A 15,686-nucleotide genomic window follows, 5' to 3' on the forward strand; every position below is an offset into this window, starting at 1 on the left:
CAACCAGACAGTAGAGGCTCGTCTCAGTAGGATTGAGGACCAAATGCAGAGGATGGAGCACTTGTTGAACCTGCTGGTGGACCACTTTCTGCCCCAGCATCGCCACAGATAGCGATTTGCCCAGTGATTTGCCCAGTGCCTGCCCAAGTCACTGGTCAAATCACCCCCAGGCCAGGAAATATCTTTCCTTTTCCCTCTTAATTCTTTCATATATATATGCTTACACATTGAGGACAATGTCTAGAATAGGTGTGGGGGTGTTTAGAGAATAATTTGCACAGATTTCACCATATTTAGTTTTCTTTTACATTCTTTTTGTTGCTTTTTGCATTATTTTTACCCCTTTTTGCACACACCAGAATTTTTTTTCTTTTCTCTTCACACTTTCTGCACACACACACAGAATTTTGTCTTAGCTTTTGCTCTACTCAAACATAGATAACGAAGTTAAAAGAGTTCCTTATCTCATGACCCCATTGATTGGCCACCCCTCTAAGCCTTAGTTGAATCACTCACAGTATGCTACCTTCACTTAGGAAGTTCTTTACTTGAATTGAACCCTTAAACTTATTGTGGTCAAGGGAAATAAAAATACAAATACATGCAAACACAAAGCTAGTGTAACTCCCTATGAGTTGATTTGCCCAAACTATCATGAAAAACCAGCACAAAGCACAAATCACAAACTTGTTCCAATGGTCTAAGACTATGAACTGAGCCTAATAGCCACTTGGATAAGTAACTGACTGAGTAACCGGGGGTGTATCACCCATGTACACAATCGCGTAAAAAGGTCAGTAACTTTTTCAAGCAAATAAGTTTCGATGGTCTAGACTATGAACAGAGCTAGTAGCCACTTGAACAAGTGACTAACTGAGTAACCGGGGGTGTATCACCCATGTACACAATCGCGTAAAAAGGTTAGTGACTTTTTCAGGCAAGGATAAGAATAAGTGCTGCTGAAAATAAAAATATAAATTAAATAAAAAGGAGAAAGAGAGAAGGTGGCAAGTCACTCCTAGGGGTTACATTAAACCTAACATAAAAGAATAAGCATGATTGAATCAAAAACCTTTCTCTTGACCATGGTAGGTGAAAGGAAACAAGGAAAGGAGAGGATGACCTTAGTGCATGTACTCTATACTGTGATACTTCAGTTTAGGAGTCTAGGGGGAGCTGATTAAGTGGAACTTAGGCTCTAAAGAAAAAGGGGGCTTGATTGGCTAAGTTATTTATTGCTTGAGGACAAGCAAAAAGCTAGGTGTGGGGGTATTTGATCAAGCATAATTTAGCCACATTTTTATCATAATTATTGTTGCTTATTTACACATTTTTTAGTTTAATTTATGATTTTTATCTTGTTTTTACAGAAAAGGAAGAAATTAGAAAATGGGAGAAAAAGTGCAGAAAAAGTACAGAAGGATGATTTGCCCAGTGATTTGCCCAAGATCACCAGCTAAACTGCTCCAATCACTGCCCAGATCAAGCTAAAGCAGAAACCCGGAGGCAACAGACAGCAGTGATATGGGCAGTGATTTGCCCAAGAAACTCGAAGATCACTGGCCAAATCACTCGCAGAGACATAGAGGACTGACTCACAGAGAAGCGATCTGGTCAGTGATTTGCCCAATCACTTGAAGAAACTGGTCAAATCACCGGGCAAATCACTTCGACAGCAGAAAATACAGCAGAGCGGGAAATTGTTCAGGAAACCGAATTTCAAGTTTTCAGAAGTCCAAATCCAACTCAATCACTACCAAAACAATTCCAAGAGCCACGAAAGAGTTTCTCACCTAAGGAATTCCAGTTGCAATTAAATTCAACATCAAAAGAGGAATCACAAGCCAAATTAAAGAGGGATTTCAAAACCCTAGAAGGATGAAACTCTTCAACTATAAAAGGGCAGCCTCCAAACCAGCAAAGGCATCTTCTGCTGAGGGATTGAACTCGCCAGAAACTCTCCAGCATCTTCCTTTTTCTTTTCTTTTCATCTTTTTGTGTATTTAGTCCACCATGAGTGGCTAAACTCCTTCTTTTCTAGTTGAAGTGGGTGAATTTCAGATTTTGTGATGAATTGGGAGATTTAAATCTCCATTGTTAAACTTCTATTTAATTTCAATATTTATGCAATTTGAGCTTTCCATAAATATTACTTTGCTTTTAGAATCAATAAGGGCCCATTGCTTTTAAATTGCTTAAGTAATATTGTTTGAATAATTTAGGTCCGTAATTGCTTAGGTTGTTCAAATACACATTTAATCAAATTGCATAATCTAAACTTGACCACGCGGTTGGCAAGGATAGAATTGGGTTTCTCTAAGTCTTAATGCAGTCAACAGTTGTTCGATACTACAATGCCCCAAGGACGTTCCTTGGCAACTTGTTGATTAGTGTTTGATTAGCGAACGTTTCCTAATCAAACTAGAACTAAGGAGGAATTTGGATTGTGAGAAGCGTCTTCCACATCCAAAACTAATTTATTGGAATAAATAGGAGAGTTAAAGAATCAATGATCAATTCTAAACAATCTGAAATAGATCCATACTTCAACTAGAAGTTTCTCTCTTATTGATTTACTCATCTTTAAATTATTGCTTTCTTTTGTTATTTAGTGTTAATCCATCAACTCAAAACCCCCCTCTTTTAATTATTTGTTATTTACTTATCTTGGTTATTATTAGGAAGATCTTTAGTGTCAATTCCCTGTGGTTCGACCCTATTGCCACTATCTATAAGTTTATTGTTGATTGTTTAATAGATTTATTTTTGACGGCTTCGACAACCGCTTATCAGCTAGCTCTTCCGAGCAGATATATTCGCAAGGTTTATGACTATCACTCCTAACACAATGAAGATAGCTGCTGAAATAGCAATAATAGCAGAAACACTGAGCAGCATGTGGTGACGAGGCCCTGTGGAGTCAGAGGACATATGGGACAGTTTACCAAAAACAAGAGCTTGTTGATGAGCTTGCTTGCTGGAGTGAAGAGGAAAAAGGAGGAGGAGGATCCCACACGTCATGTGGTCCCATCAGAAAGTATTAAAAAATATATAAAGTGAATTTAAATTTGAATAAAATTATAAAAAGTTTTCAATATGTAGATTATTATGTCAAAAAAATTTTTTTTGAATTAATGATTTGGGATTATGACTAGGAGGCTATATAAAAGGTTGCTTTTTGAAATATATATATTTCAAATATCATTAAATTTTTATTTTTGAAATGGCATTAAAAATTATTTATTTGTTTGAGTTTTACCTAAAATATATCAACTTTTGATTCTCTGGATCTAAGTTTTAATATTTGGCAATTAAAATCTTTTAAAGTTTAAAATTTTTAAATAATCACAGATTTATCTCGTGTAAGTGCATGAATTTAAAAGATTTCAAATTTTACTCTCATAATTTTTAATTTTTATTTTTTAAAAAAAATATCAAACATATTTAAGAAGAATATTAAACATATCATTAATCAGTTGTTATATAAGTCACTAAATAATTATTGATTAATTTAGAATTTTTCTTGCCCCAAAATGTCCGAAACATGCAAGCTCTTATAATTTTAGAAGTAATATGCAAAAAGTAAAGAAACACATCCATCGTTTATAAAAGCAAAGAAGTTTCAGTATTAATAATTAGTATTTATTTTGAGTTCATCATAGCATTACTCACCAACCCAATGGTACAATACAAGCTATCCATCAACACACACCTTCAAACTCTTATTATCAAGCCAAAAGTAACTTTTGGCCCTGAAAAGAAAACAACAACAACAAAAAAACAATTAGCCACTCTTTAGAAGTACCAAAAGTAGTGAGATAAAGCACGCTGGTAATTTAGTTATAGGCATCAGGATTAGATAAGACGTGGGCTTCAACAGCCTTGAACAATCCCAAGGCTTTTTGTTCGCCCTCCTTGATTTTGTCTACGTCGAGCTTGCTGTCACCCTTCGGGTAGTACTTGGTGGTGCACTTGCTGATGGATCCTCCGTCAGGAGAAGGAACTATTTGGGTCTCATAAGACACTTTCTCTAGACCTTCCAACCACGGATCACCTTCAACAGCAGTGTAGTTGTAAATGAAGTTGTCTTTATCCACCAAATCAAGCTTGTGCTTTATATATTTGACTTCGCTCCCTGCATAAGCCCCCCACAAAAATAAATAAATAAATAAATAAAACAACAATTCATCCAAAATCCTAATTCTCTATATATGCGTACTGGAACAATTAATAATTAAAGTGTAATAATATAATGTGCAAGTTAAAGTGATCACCACCTTCTGCAAAAGTAGTCTTCTTAAGGCTTCCAGGCCCTCCATTTCCTTCAATAATCTCAATACTCTTAATGGCCTGAGGCAGAATCTTAGGGAAAGTGTTGTGGGCATCAAGGAGAAACACATTGAACAACTTGGGTGCGGGGATTGCACTAGGAATCTCGGTCTGATTAGTCACAATGCCCATGATATAGCCTTGGGAAAATATCAAGGAAGAAGATATTAGTAGAAGTAGAAGAAGTCTATATCTTTTGGTGTGGCGAAATGCAAGAGCTAAGGGAGTTATTTATAGATGAAATGGAGTAAAAGGTTTTGTGTGAAAACATTCCTGATAGAGATTGATCAACGGGGAATTGCACTTAAAGTCAAATAATGCACGCTGAGGAATAGTGTTATATATATAATAATCCAAGCTTATCAGGAACGGTGTCTGTTTTCCTTGTTTGTCAAAATTAAAATGCTTGTAGTCACACGAATTCTTAGAATTAGACTCATCAGGATTGCTTCTGATACACCAGTTGAACAATTAATGTTGGCATTTTTCTATTTGCAACTTTTGTATTTTGTGGTGTGATGGTTCACAAGTGTAATGGCAGACACAAGAGTCCATATGCCTTCTAGATGGTCCATTTTGACGGTAATTGAATTAAAATATATAGCCAGTCTGCATTTATGTCAGCCACATGCATTTGATCGTCTTCGTTTCACTTCTTCTCAATCTGCAGAGACAAACTTTTAAGATTTCACTTGTGTATTTAAACGTTTTCAGTAAGTACATGTAAATATTTAATCATAGGCAAATAAATTAAAAATAAAATAATCACATAAGATATCACTTATTTAATAAATAAATAAATAAATTTAAAAACAAAGTGGTTTTAATATATTATACTTACACATGGAAATTAATTAAATCTATCTTTTTTGGAATAAATATTGATGCTATTGACTTGTTCCAACAGACGGAGATGGTGGTGATCGGAGTAACTTAGCCGTGAGCAGCTGAACCGTGATGGAATCTTTAAAATGGGAAATAAGTGACGTGCATGATGGGTCATGTCACTTCCCCGTTTCCACAAACTTGTTTAGTCGCTGCTCCACGATCCATGTCTCCGACGATAATTGACAAATCAATCCATTACATCAAATTGGGCTTCAAGTCACAACATCAGCATCTCTAAATTAAATGGGCTACTCTCGGCCCATACTAATCGGAGAAAGCCCTTTCTTAATTAAGCAAAACAGCTGATCCAATCTCATTTATTGCACAATCGATGACGATAACAATAAAGAAGATGAAAAAAAGATAAGGATGGCATTAAAATGCCACAGCAACTGCAAGCAAATGATCCATCTGGGATTTTGGAAGCAATCATTAATGTGCCGGCCAAGCTTTTCACTTTCCTTTATTTTTCTTCATCGAAGTCCCGGCCAAGCTTAAATGGCTACAACTAGAGAATTATCGCTGCTTAATAAATCACCAATGCCGTCAAGCTTTTGGATATCTAGGAATCAAGATTAGCGATTACTAACTCTTTCGGCACCGACTATTTAAATGATGTATTAATTAAAGCGATACAATAGCATAGGGATAATTCGGCCATGGCCGATTCATATCAGAATTAGCCCGATCTGTTCTGGTATTAGTTTACTTCCCTCTTGAATAATCATTTTCCTTTAAATCATTGAATTAACTCAAACCCATGTAAATTTGATGTGAGAAATGACCACTCGATTCGTGTGCATATACTATGAATTTAGAAATTCCTTTATTTTATTACAAAATTCTGAAAAGGAGAATTAATGTCTGAGTTGACGGAGGAGTAACAGGACATATGATTTTGTTGGTGCAGGAAGAGACTTTATGATGTTGAATTAATATGGCCGTCTAAGTAGGAGAAAATAATAATGCTTTGTTTGTTCATTATTAGTTACCCATGTAGTTGAAGCAATTAGATTAGGAATCAAAATAATCTCAATCTATATATACATTGTCTCACCACCAACAAAACTATTACCATTTTCAACTCTTCTGTATTCATCTCTTCAATTTCAGATTGGGAATAAAGAAAACACAAGCAAAATAATCATGGCTGTCGTCACATTCACTGATGAGTTCACTAGCCCTGTCCCTGCCAAAAAACTCTTCATAGCCTTGATACTTGATGCTGACAATCTGATTCCCAAGCTGATGCCTCAGGCTGTTAAGAGTATTGAAACCATCCAAGGCAATGGAGGTCCTGGAACCATCAAGAAAATGACCTTTGCTGAAGGTCAGTACTGCGCTCAATTTCACTAGCACAACTCTTTTTTTATTATTTAAAAATTCGTTTGCAGAAATTTTATTTATTATTATGCAGGTGCTGGGCCTGGACTGAAGTATGTGAAGCATAGGATTGATGCATTAGACAAAGAGAAAATGACATACAACTACACATTGATTGAAGGTGATGTACTGATGGATAAAATTGAATCCATAGCCTATGAGATTAAGTTTGAGGCCACACCTGATGGAGGCTGCAAGGGGACCAATGTTACCAAATTCCATCCAAAGGCAGGTGTTGAGATCAAGGAAGAAGCAGTTCAGGAAGGCAAGCAAAAGGCTATGGCTGTTTTTAAGGCTGTGGAAGCCTACCTTATTGCCAATCCTCAGGCTTATGTTTAATCACTGCCTTACTTTCACTCTGCTGAGCCTGCTACTTCATTATCTAGCTTCTATATTTGCCTATGAGTGGCCTGATAGTCAATAAAACGAATAAAGTTATTATCTATTTTCATTCTTCTAAAACAAATATTGAAATGAAATACATATTATATTAAGTTGGAGATGGAATTACTGATCAGGGAATATACCAAATACCACAGAGGTAGGATTGATCTGTTTCATCTAAGTTCAATCAGATGCGGACAAGTGAATAGTCCTTGAATTCTCCGACCAATGTACATATAACACAGCCATCTGCAGTTTCTCTTTTTGTTTCTATTGGCATGGTTGAGACATTTGTCATCAGAATCTGATCAGCTTTATTCCTTTGATGCCTAGGATTTTGTTTTTCTCCATTTGTACTAATACCCTTAGGAATAATGGATATGATCAATAAGACTGTTAGTTTAACAATTGAAAACACAGAACAAAGACAAAAATTATAACAAAAATATTGAATAATTGCAAACAGAAAGAAGAAGAGAAAGATTGTTGTAAAGGATCCATCTATTCATGAACTCTTCCTTTACATTTATAGTGATGAATTGAACTGAAAAGCAGAAATTGACGCAACTAAGATCAACAACTAAAGTAGTGCTTGAAAGCACGAAGGGGAAAAAAATCTTCAGATCCCTAAAGACTATATCTGAGATAATTAAAGCAATTAAAAAATAAATAAATAAGAACACATGACAAGCACGTGAGTTTAAAGTAACAGAAGCAATAAACTAATACTCCTCCTTGCTTTCGTTACTGCAAACTCCAAGTCTCTGCCTAAGCAGCTCAAACTTGTTAATTGGGAGTGGCTTTGTAAACAGGTCTGCTATTTGATCTTCAGTTTTGCAGTAAACCAGTGTTGCTCCTCCATTCTCTTGTATCTCTCTCAAAAAAAACAATTTGATGTTGAAATGCTTTGTTTTTCCATGAAACACCGGATTGTTAGAGATCGCAATCGCTGCTTGATTATCAACAAAAATCTCAGCACCACTTTTCTGCTCCATACTCAGATCACACAAAATTTTCTTTATCCATAAAACTTGATTAACTGCTGCTGTTGCTGCAATAAACTCAGCTTCAGCAGTAGATTGTGCCACAATCTCTTGCTTCTTTGAGCACCAAGAGAAGAAACCTGAACCAAGACTGAAACAGTACCCAGATGTACTTTTCATGTCGTCAACTGATCCAGCCCAGTCACTATCTGAGAATCCACATAGCCTGAAATTTTCACTTTTTCCAAACTTGACACCATAATTGATTGTACCTTTAATATACCTCAACACTCTCTTTGCTGCAATTAAATGTAACTCACTAGCACAATGCATAAAACGAGATAAAAGACTTACAGCAAATAGAATGTCAGGTCGTGTAGCAGTAAGATACATAAGACATCCAACCAAGCTTCTATAGTGGCCTTCATCAACTTTCTCAGTTCCATCTTCTTTGCTCAACTTCTCTTTTTGATTCATGGGTGTAGCAACTGATTTGCATTCTTCCATTTGAAATTTCTTTAGAATTTCCTTGGCATATTTTTTCTGACAAATGAACACTTCATTTTGGCCTTGTGTAATTTCCATACCAAGAAAATAGTTCATGAGTCCAAGATCCGTCATTTCAAAAACGTGCTCCATTTCTTGCTTGAATTTTTCAACCAGCAGATCATTATTTCCTGTCACCAATATATCATCAACATAAAGAGAGACTATAAGAACATTGTTCTCTTTAAGTTTAACATAAAGAGTTGCCTCCGATAAGCTCTTTTTAAAGCCTAAGCTTTGCAAATAGTCATCAATTTTGCTATACCAGGCCCTGGGTGCCTGTTTCAAGCCATAAAGAGCCTTTTTGAGCAAGTAGACTTTATGTTCTTCACCTTGAACAACAAAACCAGCAGGCTGCTCCACATATATTTCTTCCTGCAAAACACCATTCAAAAATGCAGATTTGACATCTAATTGAAATACTTTCCAGCCTTTTTTAGCAGAAATAGCTAGAAGCATTCTGATTGTGTCCAATCGAGCCACAGGAGCAAAGGTGTCTGAGTAATCAACACCAAAAATCTGTGCATAACCCTTAACCACAAGTCTCGCCTTGTGTTTGTTGATGGTGCTATCTGCATTTAATTTTATTCTGAACACCCACTTCACTCCTATAATTTTTCTGTCAGCAGGTTTGTCAACTAACACCCATGTTTTGTTTTTTTGAATCATCGACATCTCCTCCTCCATTGCTTTTTTCCATTTTGGATCTCCAAGAGCTTCTTCATGTCCAGCTGGTTCATAAACTGCCATATTACATCTTTGGTAGATTTCAAAAAGTGACCTGGTTCCTCTAACTGGTAAATCATCAAGATTTTCTTCCAGCAAGTTGTCTTTTGATTGTTCTTCAGGAAGACTAAGCCCATGTAGAAGTTTTGATGAGTCATTCCAATCCCATTGCTTCTCTTCATTAAAGTGAACATCTCTGGTAATAGTCATCTTTCCAGTTTGTGGATGATAAACTTTATAAGCCTTGGATACTAAGCTATAACCGACAAAGATACCAGGAATAGCTTTCTTGTCTAGTTTGTCACGCTTATTTTGTGGAACATAGACAAAACAGACACTACCAAATACTTTCAGAAATTTTAATGAAGGTTTAAAACCATACCAGGCCTCAAATGGTGTTTGATCCTTCAATGCTTTGCTTGGGAGTCGATTTTGGAGAAACACAGCTGTGTTGGCAGCTTCTGCCCAAAAACTCTTAGGCAAGTTCTTTTCATGCAACATACATCTCACCATCTCCATCACATATCTGTTCCTCCTTTCACTGACCCCATTTTGTTGAGGTGTATAGGGAGCAGTAAATTGATGTTCAATGCCGGCTTCTTCACAAAAAGCATTGAACTGAGATGAGGTGTATTCTGTTCCATTATCAGATCTCACAACCTGAATTTTGCAGCCACTCTGATTTTCCACCATATTTTTGAATTTCCAAAAAACTCCAGCCACTTCTGACTTATACTTCAAGAAGAAAATCCAACACATTCTTGTAAGATCATCAATAAACAAGATAAAGTAAAGGCTACCTTGGAGGGATGGAGTTCTTTGAGGTCCTGCAACATCTGTATGAATTAGTTGCAATTTCTGTGAGGCTCTCCAAGTTGATGTAAGAAATGGCAATCTATTCTATTTACCAAATTGACAAGCATAGCAATCTGGCAATTTCTCAGCAAGCTTTGGCAAATCTCTGATCATATCTTTCTTTTTCATCTCCAACATACGCTGAATATGACAATGGCCAAGTCTTTTGTGCCATACTTCAGTGATATTGTTGGTTTCTGCAACATAAACAGCTTGCTCCTCCTGTGTTGGATCATATAAGAAGCTTCTACCTCTCATTTTAACTCGCAGAACATGCTCTCTTTTTGCATCAAAAAGGTCACAAAACCCATCTTCGAATATTAATTTGAACCCTTTTTCAACTAACTGTCCAACACTTAACAAATTTTGATCAATATCAGGTACAAAAAGAACATCAGACACTGTTTTTATACCTGACATTGTTATAATTGTGACAGTCCCTTTTCCTTTTGCTGGAATGTGAACACCATTACCAACTCTGACTTTACTGATTTTGGTAGGATTCAAATCTTTAAAAAGAGCTCTGTCATAGGTCATGTGATGTGTACAACCACTGTCGATCAACCAACTTTCTGAAACGCATTTTGCTGAGAAACATGATGCAACAAAAATCTGATCTTCATCTTGCTCAGCAACTTGGACAACTGCTTCTTGCTTCTTGGTTTTGCAAATTATAGCTTCATGTCCAAGCTGATTACACTTCTTACATTTGGCATCTGGCCTTCTCCAACATTTGAAAGATGCATGACCTGTTCTGCCACAATGTTTACAAGCTGAATATTCTTTTGATCCTCCACCTTTGCCGCAATTTTGATCATCTGCGTTCTGCTCATCATTTGAACCAGCTTGCTTTCTTGGAAGATCCTTTTTTTCATGATGTCTGGCCGGAAGCGCTCCCTCAATGAAACCATTTTGCCTCATAGATCTCCTCTGCTCTTGTGCCTGAAAAGAATTCAGTAACTCGGCCAAAGTGATTTTGGACAAATCCTTTGTATTCTCCAAAGTGGTAATAGAAGCCTCATATTGTTCAGGAGCAGTAACTAACATTTTCTGAACAATTCTAGAATCGTCAAAAGTAGTGCCGAGTAACCTTACTTTATTGACGATATCGAGAAGTCTTTCGGAGTATTCTTTGGCTGTCTCTGACTCCTTCATTCTTTGCAGCTCAAACTCTCTAATGTAATTGAGAGCTTTCATACCCCGAATCCTATCATCACCAGTATACTCCTCCTTCAAATAATCCCAAACTTGCTTAGCTGTTTTGAGAGACATAATTCTGGTGAAGATAGTGTTTGAAACAGCGGAGAACAAACAATTTTTTGCCTTTGATTTTCTGGTTTTCTTTTCCTTGTGGTTTTTTATCTAGGCCACGGTCGGATTTGCAGGCAGCGGAGCAACTTCATAATCCTCTTCCACGGCTTCCCAAAGATCAAGAGCATCCAAGTGGGCTTCCATTCTAATTGCCCAAATTTCATAATTTTCTCCGTCAAAGATGATTGGAGCTTTTGGAAAACTCCCCTCAGGTTCCATCTCACAAGTCCCTTCAAGAACAGGGCTCTGATACCAATTGTTAGTTTAACAATTGAAAACACAGAACAAAGACAAAAATTATAACAAAAATATTGAATAATTGCAAACAGAAAGAAGAAGAGAAAGATTGTTGTAAAGGATCCATCTATTCATGAACTCTTCCTTTACATTTATAGTGATGAATTGAACTGAAAAGCAGAAATTGACGCAACTAAGATCAACAACTAAAGTAGTGCTTGAAAGCACGAAGGGGAAAAAAAATCTTCAGATCCCTAAAGACTATATCTGAGATAATTAAATCAATTAAAAAATAAATAAATAAGAACACATGACAAGCACGTGAGTTTAAAGTAACAGAAGCAATAAACTAATAAAGACCCTTTCCATACCTAACGAATTTAGCCGATCTCTACTCATTGGAGATATAAACTTGAAAAATGAAATAATGCTTTCAGGACAAACACCAACTTCTTGCTAATAGAAAACAAATGTTCAGACAAAATTAACTTCGTCCCACCTATATAACTACCACCCCTCGCCCTCTCCACCACCAGGTTCAAATTCCTTCTGACTGCTTTTGTCTTCTTCATTGTGTGAGAAATCATGGGGGTCTTCACTTACAGTGATGAGTTCACTTCTCCAATTTCCCCAGCAAGACTGTTCAAGGCTTTGATACTCGACTCTAACAACCTAATCCCAAAACTCATGCCACAGGTTATTAGAAGTATTGAATTTGTAGAAGGTGATGGAGGGGTTGGCAGCATCAGGCAGATCAACTTCCAAGAAGGCATATTGTCTACATATACATAAATGTTTCTTTTAACTCAATAGTAACTCACTAAACAATATAACAAAGGACATTTTTTTTGCAGGTTACCAAGTGAAGTATGTTAAAAATCGGATAGATAGTATTGACCCAGAGAAATTCTTGTACACGTACAGCTTGGTAGATGGTGATGGATTGCTGGATAAGCTTGAGAGTGTTTTGTATGAGGTAGAGTTCTTGGCTGGTCCTGATGGTGGCAGCATAAATAAAATGAAGAGTACCTATCATACCAAGGGTGAGATTGTGCTCAGCGAAGAGGAAATTAAGGCTGGCAAAGAAAAGGCAGTGGGAATGTACAAAGTTGTCGAAGGATATCTCCTGCAAAACCCTGATGCCTATGCTTAGTCGCCTTTAATTGTCATAACGCTTGTTGCTTGTTTGTCCTGGCTATATGCTTACCATCGGCTTTGTTAAATAAAGATGGATTTTCTTCTCTTTGTGATTGTGGATTGATTGTGATGTTTCAATTTAATCACCAACTTTTGTGAACCTTTAACTTAATTTCTAATCTTAATTATTGTTGTTGATTTTTTAGGTGGAGAGGGGATAAGAAACACAATGCATTAGAATTGACACATATTTTATTGGTGTAGATGTTATATCTAACAAATTAAATAAGATGATAAATATTTTAAATTTAAACTTAAAATCTTAACAATATCATTTTAATCATAATTTTATATTTATAGATTAAATCAATTATTTAAGAATCATAAATTTTGAATATTGTGAATTATGCCTTTATCAACTTTGAACGTGAACTTAAATATAATTGTGAATGAAAAAAATTTTCACTTGGCATTACATGGGAGCATAGAAAATCTTTCTTCTTTAGCATTGCTCGAAGGTAAATAAATTTTCTCCGAACCAAATGAAGAATTCTTTTTCTCTTGCCTTTATATGAAACACTCTTTTTTTGTGTTAAATATAAATGGAAAATTCTCTGGATATTTGTATTAAATATGCATGGAGAATTCTCTTCCCATGAATCCACTGGAATCGGTTATGCAGTTCAGTTCAACAAAAATCATGTCGAGCATAAACCTGAACCATTTTAATCGGAATTGATTGAACCATCTGATGTTGGTTTGTTCCCTTTATCAATTTGGGCGCGTACTGGAGCAGTGACCAGATATAGCTAGTGGGCTCCTTATGGGCCATGGGCCCATGGTATTTGAGTCTTTGATAGGGATGAAGTCCATAGTCTAGATTGGTCGAAGCTAGTTAGCGCCGCCCTCGTGTGTACATAGCCATGCATTTTGATTTTATTTATTTCCAGTGTAAAATCTTTGAAACAAGACAAGTCTGTCTAGCAGCCACGAAGGTGGAGGACTTTGAAATTTTGTAATTTCTCCGTTGGAATTCATAGTTTGTTATTGCTATCTTCCTAATTATGTATAAGGATATAAAAGCAGCCTCTGCTTCTTACAAATCTACAAAAAACAGCTTCTAATCAAAGGGATCATAAGCCATGGGTGTGTCTACCTTCACACAAGAATACACATCCCCAGTTGCCCCATCACGTATGTTCAAGGCCTTAATTCTCGATTCCAACATTTTGATTCCAAAGCTCTTACCCCAGTTCATCAAAAGTGTGGATGTAATCCAAGGTGGTGAAGGTGCTGGAACCATTGAACAAGTCAACTTCACTGAAGGTTACCAATCTCACATACATGACTCTTAATTATTCATGCTAATTTTCTCTTCTTTTTTTCGGTGTTGTATTAATTTGTTTAACATTATTGTTGGAGCTGCAGCCAGCAACTTGAAATATGTGAAGAATCGAATTGAAGAACTAGATAAAGACAATCTGATGTGCAAGTATACTCTGATTGAGGGAGATCCACTGGGAGACAAGCTTGATTCTATTGCTTATGAAGTGAAGTTTGAGGCAGCAAGTGATGGAGGCTCAGTTTGTAAGATCACAAGCAATTATATTACTGTCGGAGATTTTACCATCGAAGAAGAAACTTTTGAGGATGGCAAGGACAAGGCTGTAGGGATATACAAAGTTGTTGAAGCCTACCTCTTGGAGAATCCTCATGTTTATGCTTAATGATTTTTTTTTACCATGTGATTCGTTACATTTATACATGCCCTTCAACTTTGGGCAGGGGAAAAATAAACCTTTATGCTTGTAATTGTGATGACTATCACAACTTATTATATTAAATCCTTTATCAATTCATTACATCTTGTCATTTTATTTCCAGTCAAATTAATTATGTTACAATTGTATTTTATCATTAATTTCGTTTCAGACACAAACAGAATCAATTGGTTATGATCTATTTTGAAATTAACTAAAATCAAATCGATTTTTAATCAATTTTTTCAAGGATGTGAGTGTCAAAAATTACTTATTACTATTAAAACATGTTAGATTTAATTTAAAAATAAATTTTAATAGCTTGTAAATTTAGAGTGGCGAACAGCTTAAACGCCAACATCAACGAACTCAAAATGGGTAGAAAGAAAAAGCAGCCATATTTTGCAGTAGTGGCCTCTTTCATTTTCGGATTGTTTAGTTTTGTCAAGAGATGCCTGTGTGGACCATGTCCATGACCAAAACAAAAGGAAACCAAAACATGCATACACTATCAGCCTAATATTAGCCAGGCTGTTTATTCCCCATTACACCACATGACGTCCCAAGAAATTGAAAGCACGCCCAAATTTTATTTTGCCTCATATGACATGTATGCTTGTGCTATATAGGAATAGGGGGCAATTTCAACCCCCACAGACCATTAGCTTGATGCTTCAACCATTGTTGAGTTGTCGTTTTAGAGATAATATTTAGTGAGATTTACCTTCTTTTTGGTCTGGAGGATAGAAAGGATAGGATTGCAGGTAGAGTAACGTGCATTATCACAGCCTGCTTTCAGACAAAAATGGAAAGCAACTTCTCTTTATTTCAGTAAAGACGTAAATCCTTATGACATGACATATATTCCCATTTGACTACATATTATCATTGGTGAGGTCTAGAGCGCAAAGCAAACTCAAGCAGACCACAAGAAGTTTTAATACATTTATGTCGTGATTCCTCCAAATCTGCATTCTAACGTGTAAATAAACAGAGCATAGAAGATTATTTAGTCTTCAAGATGCCCAAAGGACATTTGGCAGGTACTTGATGGTTACGACAAGTCAACCTGGTCCTGTCTGAAGGGCAAGGGCATGCCACATTGAAGCTTTGCAGCAACGGCCTTATGGCCTGACTGAGCTGGAAA

The 15,686-nt window shown here is 36.3% G+C and overlaps 4 protein-coding genes across 4 annotated transcripts; 3 read left to right on the forward strand and 1 right to left on the reverse strand.

Moving 5' to 3' along the window:
• Positions 1 to 3,602: 3,602 nt before the first annotated feature.
• On the reverse strand, positions 3,603 to 4,547 carry LOC110601947 (major allergen Pru ar 1). The gene is made up of 2 exons (XM_021739359.2): positions 4,278 to 4,547; positions 3,603 to 4,135 (listed from the first exon to the last, which is right to left on the reverse strand). The coding sequence occupies exons 1-2, from the start codon at positions 4,459 to 4,461 to the stop codon at positions 3,837 to 3,839; spliced, it is 483 nt and encodes a 160-aa protein (XP_021595051.1). The 5' UTR covers positions 4,462 to 4,547; the 3' UTR covers positions 3,603 to 3,836.
• Positions 4,548 to 6,283: 1,736 nt separating this feature from the next.
• Positions 6,284 to 7,045, forward strand: LOC110601945 (major allergen Pru ar 1). The gene is made up of 2 exons (XM_021739357.2): positions 6,284 to 6,547; positions 6,635 to 7,045. The coding sequence occupies exons 1-2, from the start codon at positions 6,364 to 6,366 to the stop codon at positions 6,937 to 6,939; spliced, it is 489 nt and encodes a 162-aa protein (XP_021595049.2). The 5' UTR covers positions 6,284 to 6,363; the 3' UTR covers positions 6,940 to 7,045.
• Positions 7,046 to 12,074: 5,029 nt separating this feature from the next.
• Positions 12,075 to 12,890, forward strand: LOC110602560 (major allergen Pru ar 1). Its single transcript, XM_021740108.2, has 2 exons — positions 12,075 to 12,411; positions 12,497 to 12,890. The coding sequence occupies exons 1-2, from the start codon at positions 12,228 to 12,230 to the stop codon at positions 12,793 to 12,795; spliced, it is 483 nt and encodes a 160-aa protein (XP_021595800.1). The 5' UTR covers positions 12,075 to 12,227; the 3' UTR covers positions 12,796 to 12,890.
• Positions 12,891 to 13,740: 850 nt separating this feature from the next.
• Positions 13,741 to 14,656, forward strand: LOC110602479 (major allergen Pru ar 1). The gene is made up of 2 exons (XM_021740011.2): positions 13,741 to 14,105; positions 14,208 to 14,656. The coding sequence occupies exons 1-2, from the start codon at positions 13,922 to 13,924 to the stop codon at positions 14,504 to 14,506; spliced, it is 483 nt and encodes a 160-aa protein (XP_021595703.1). The 5' UTR covers positions 13,741 to 13,921; the 3' UTR covers positions 14,507 to 14,656.
• Positions 14,657 to 15,686: the final 1,030 nt, after the last annotated feature.

This window comes from Manihot esculenta, chromosome 15 (assembly GCF_001659605.2).
Source record: "Manihot esculenta cultivar AM560-2 chromosome 15, M.esculenta_v8, whole genome shotgun sequence".
NCBI lineage: Eukaryota > Viridiplantae > Streptophyta > Magnoliopsida > Malpighiales > Euphorbiaceae > Manihot > Manihot esculenta.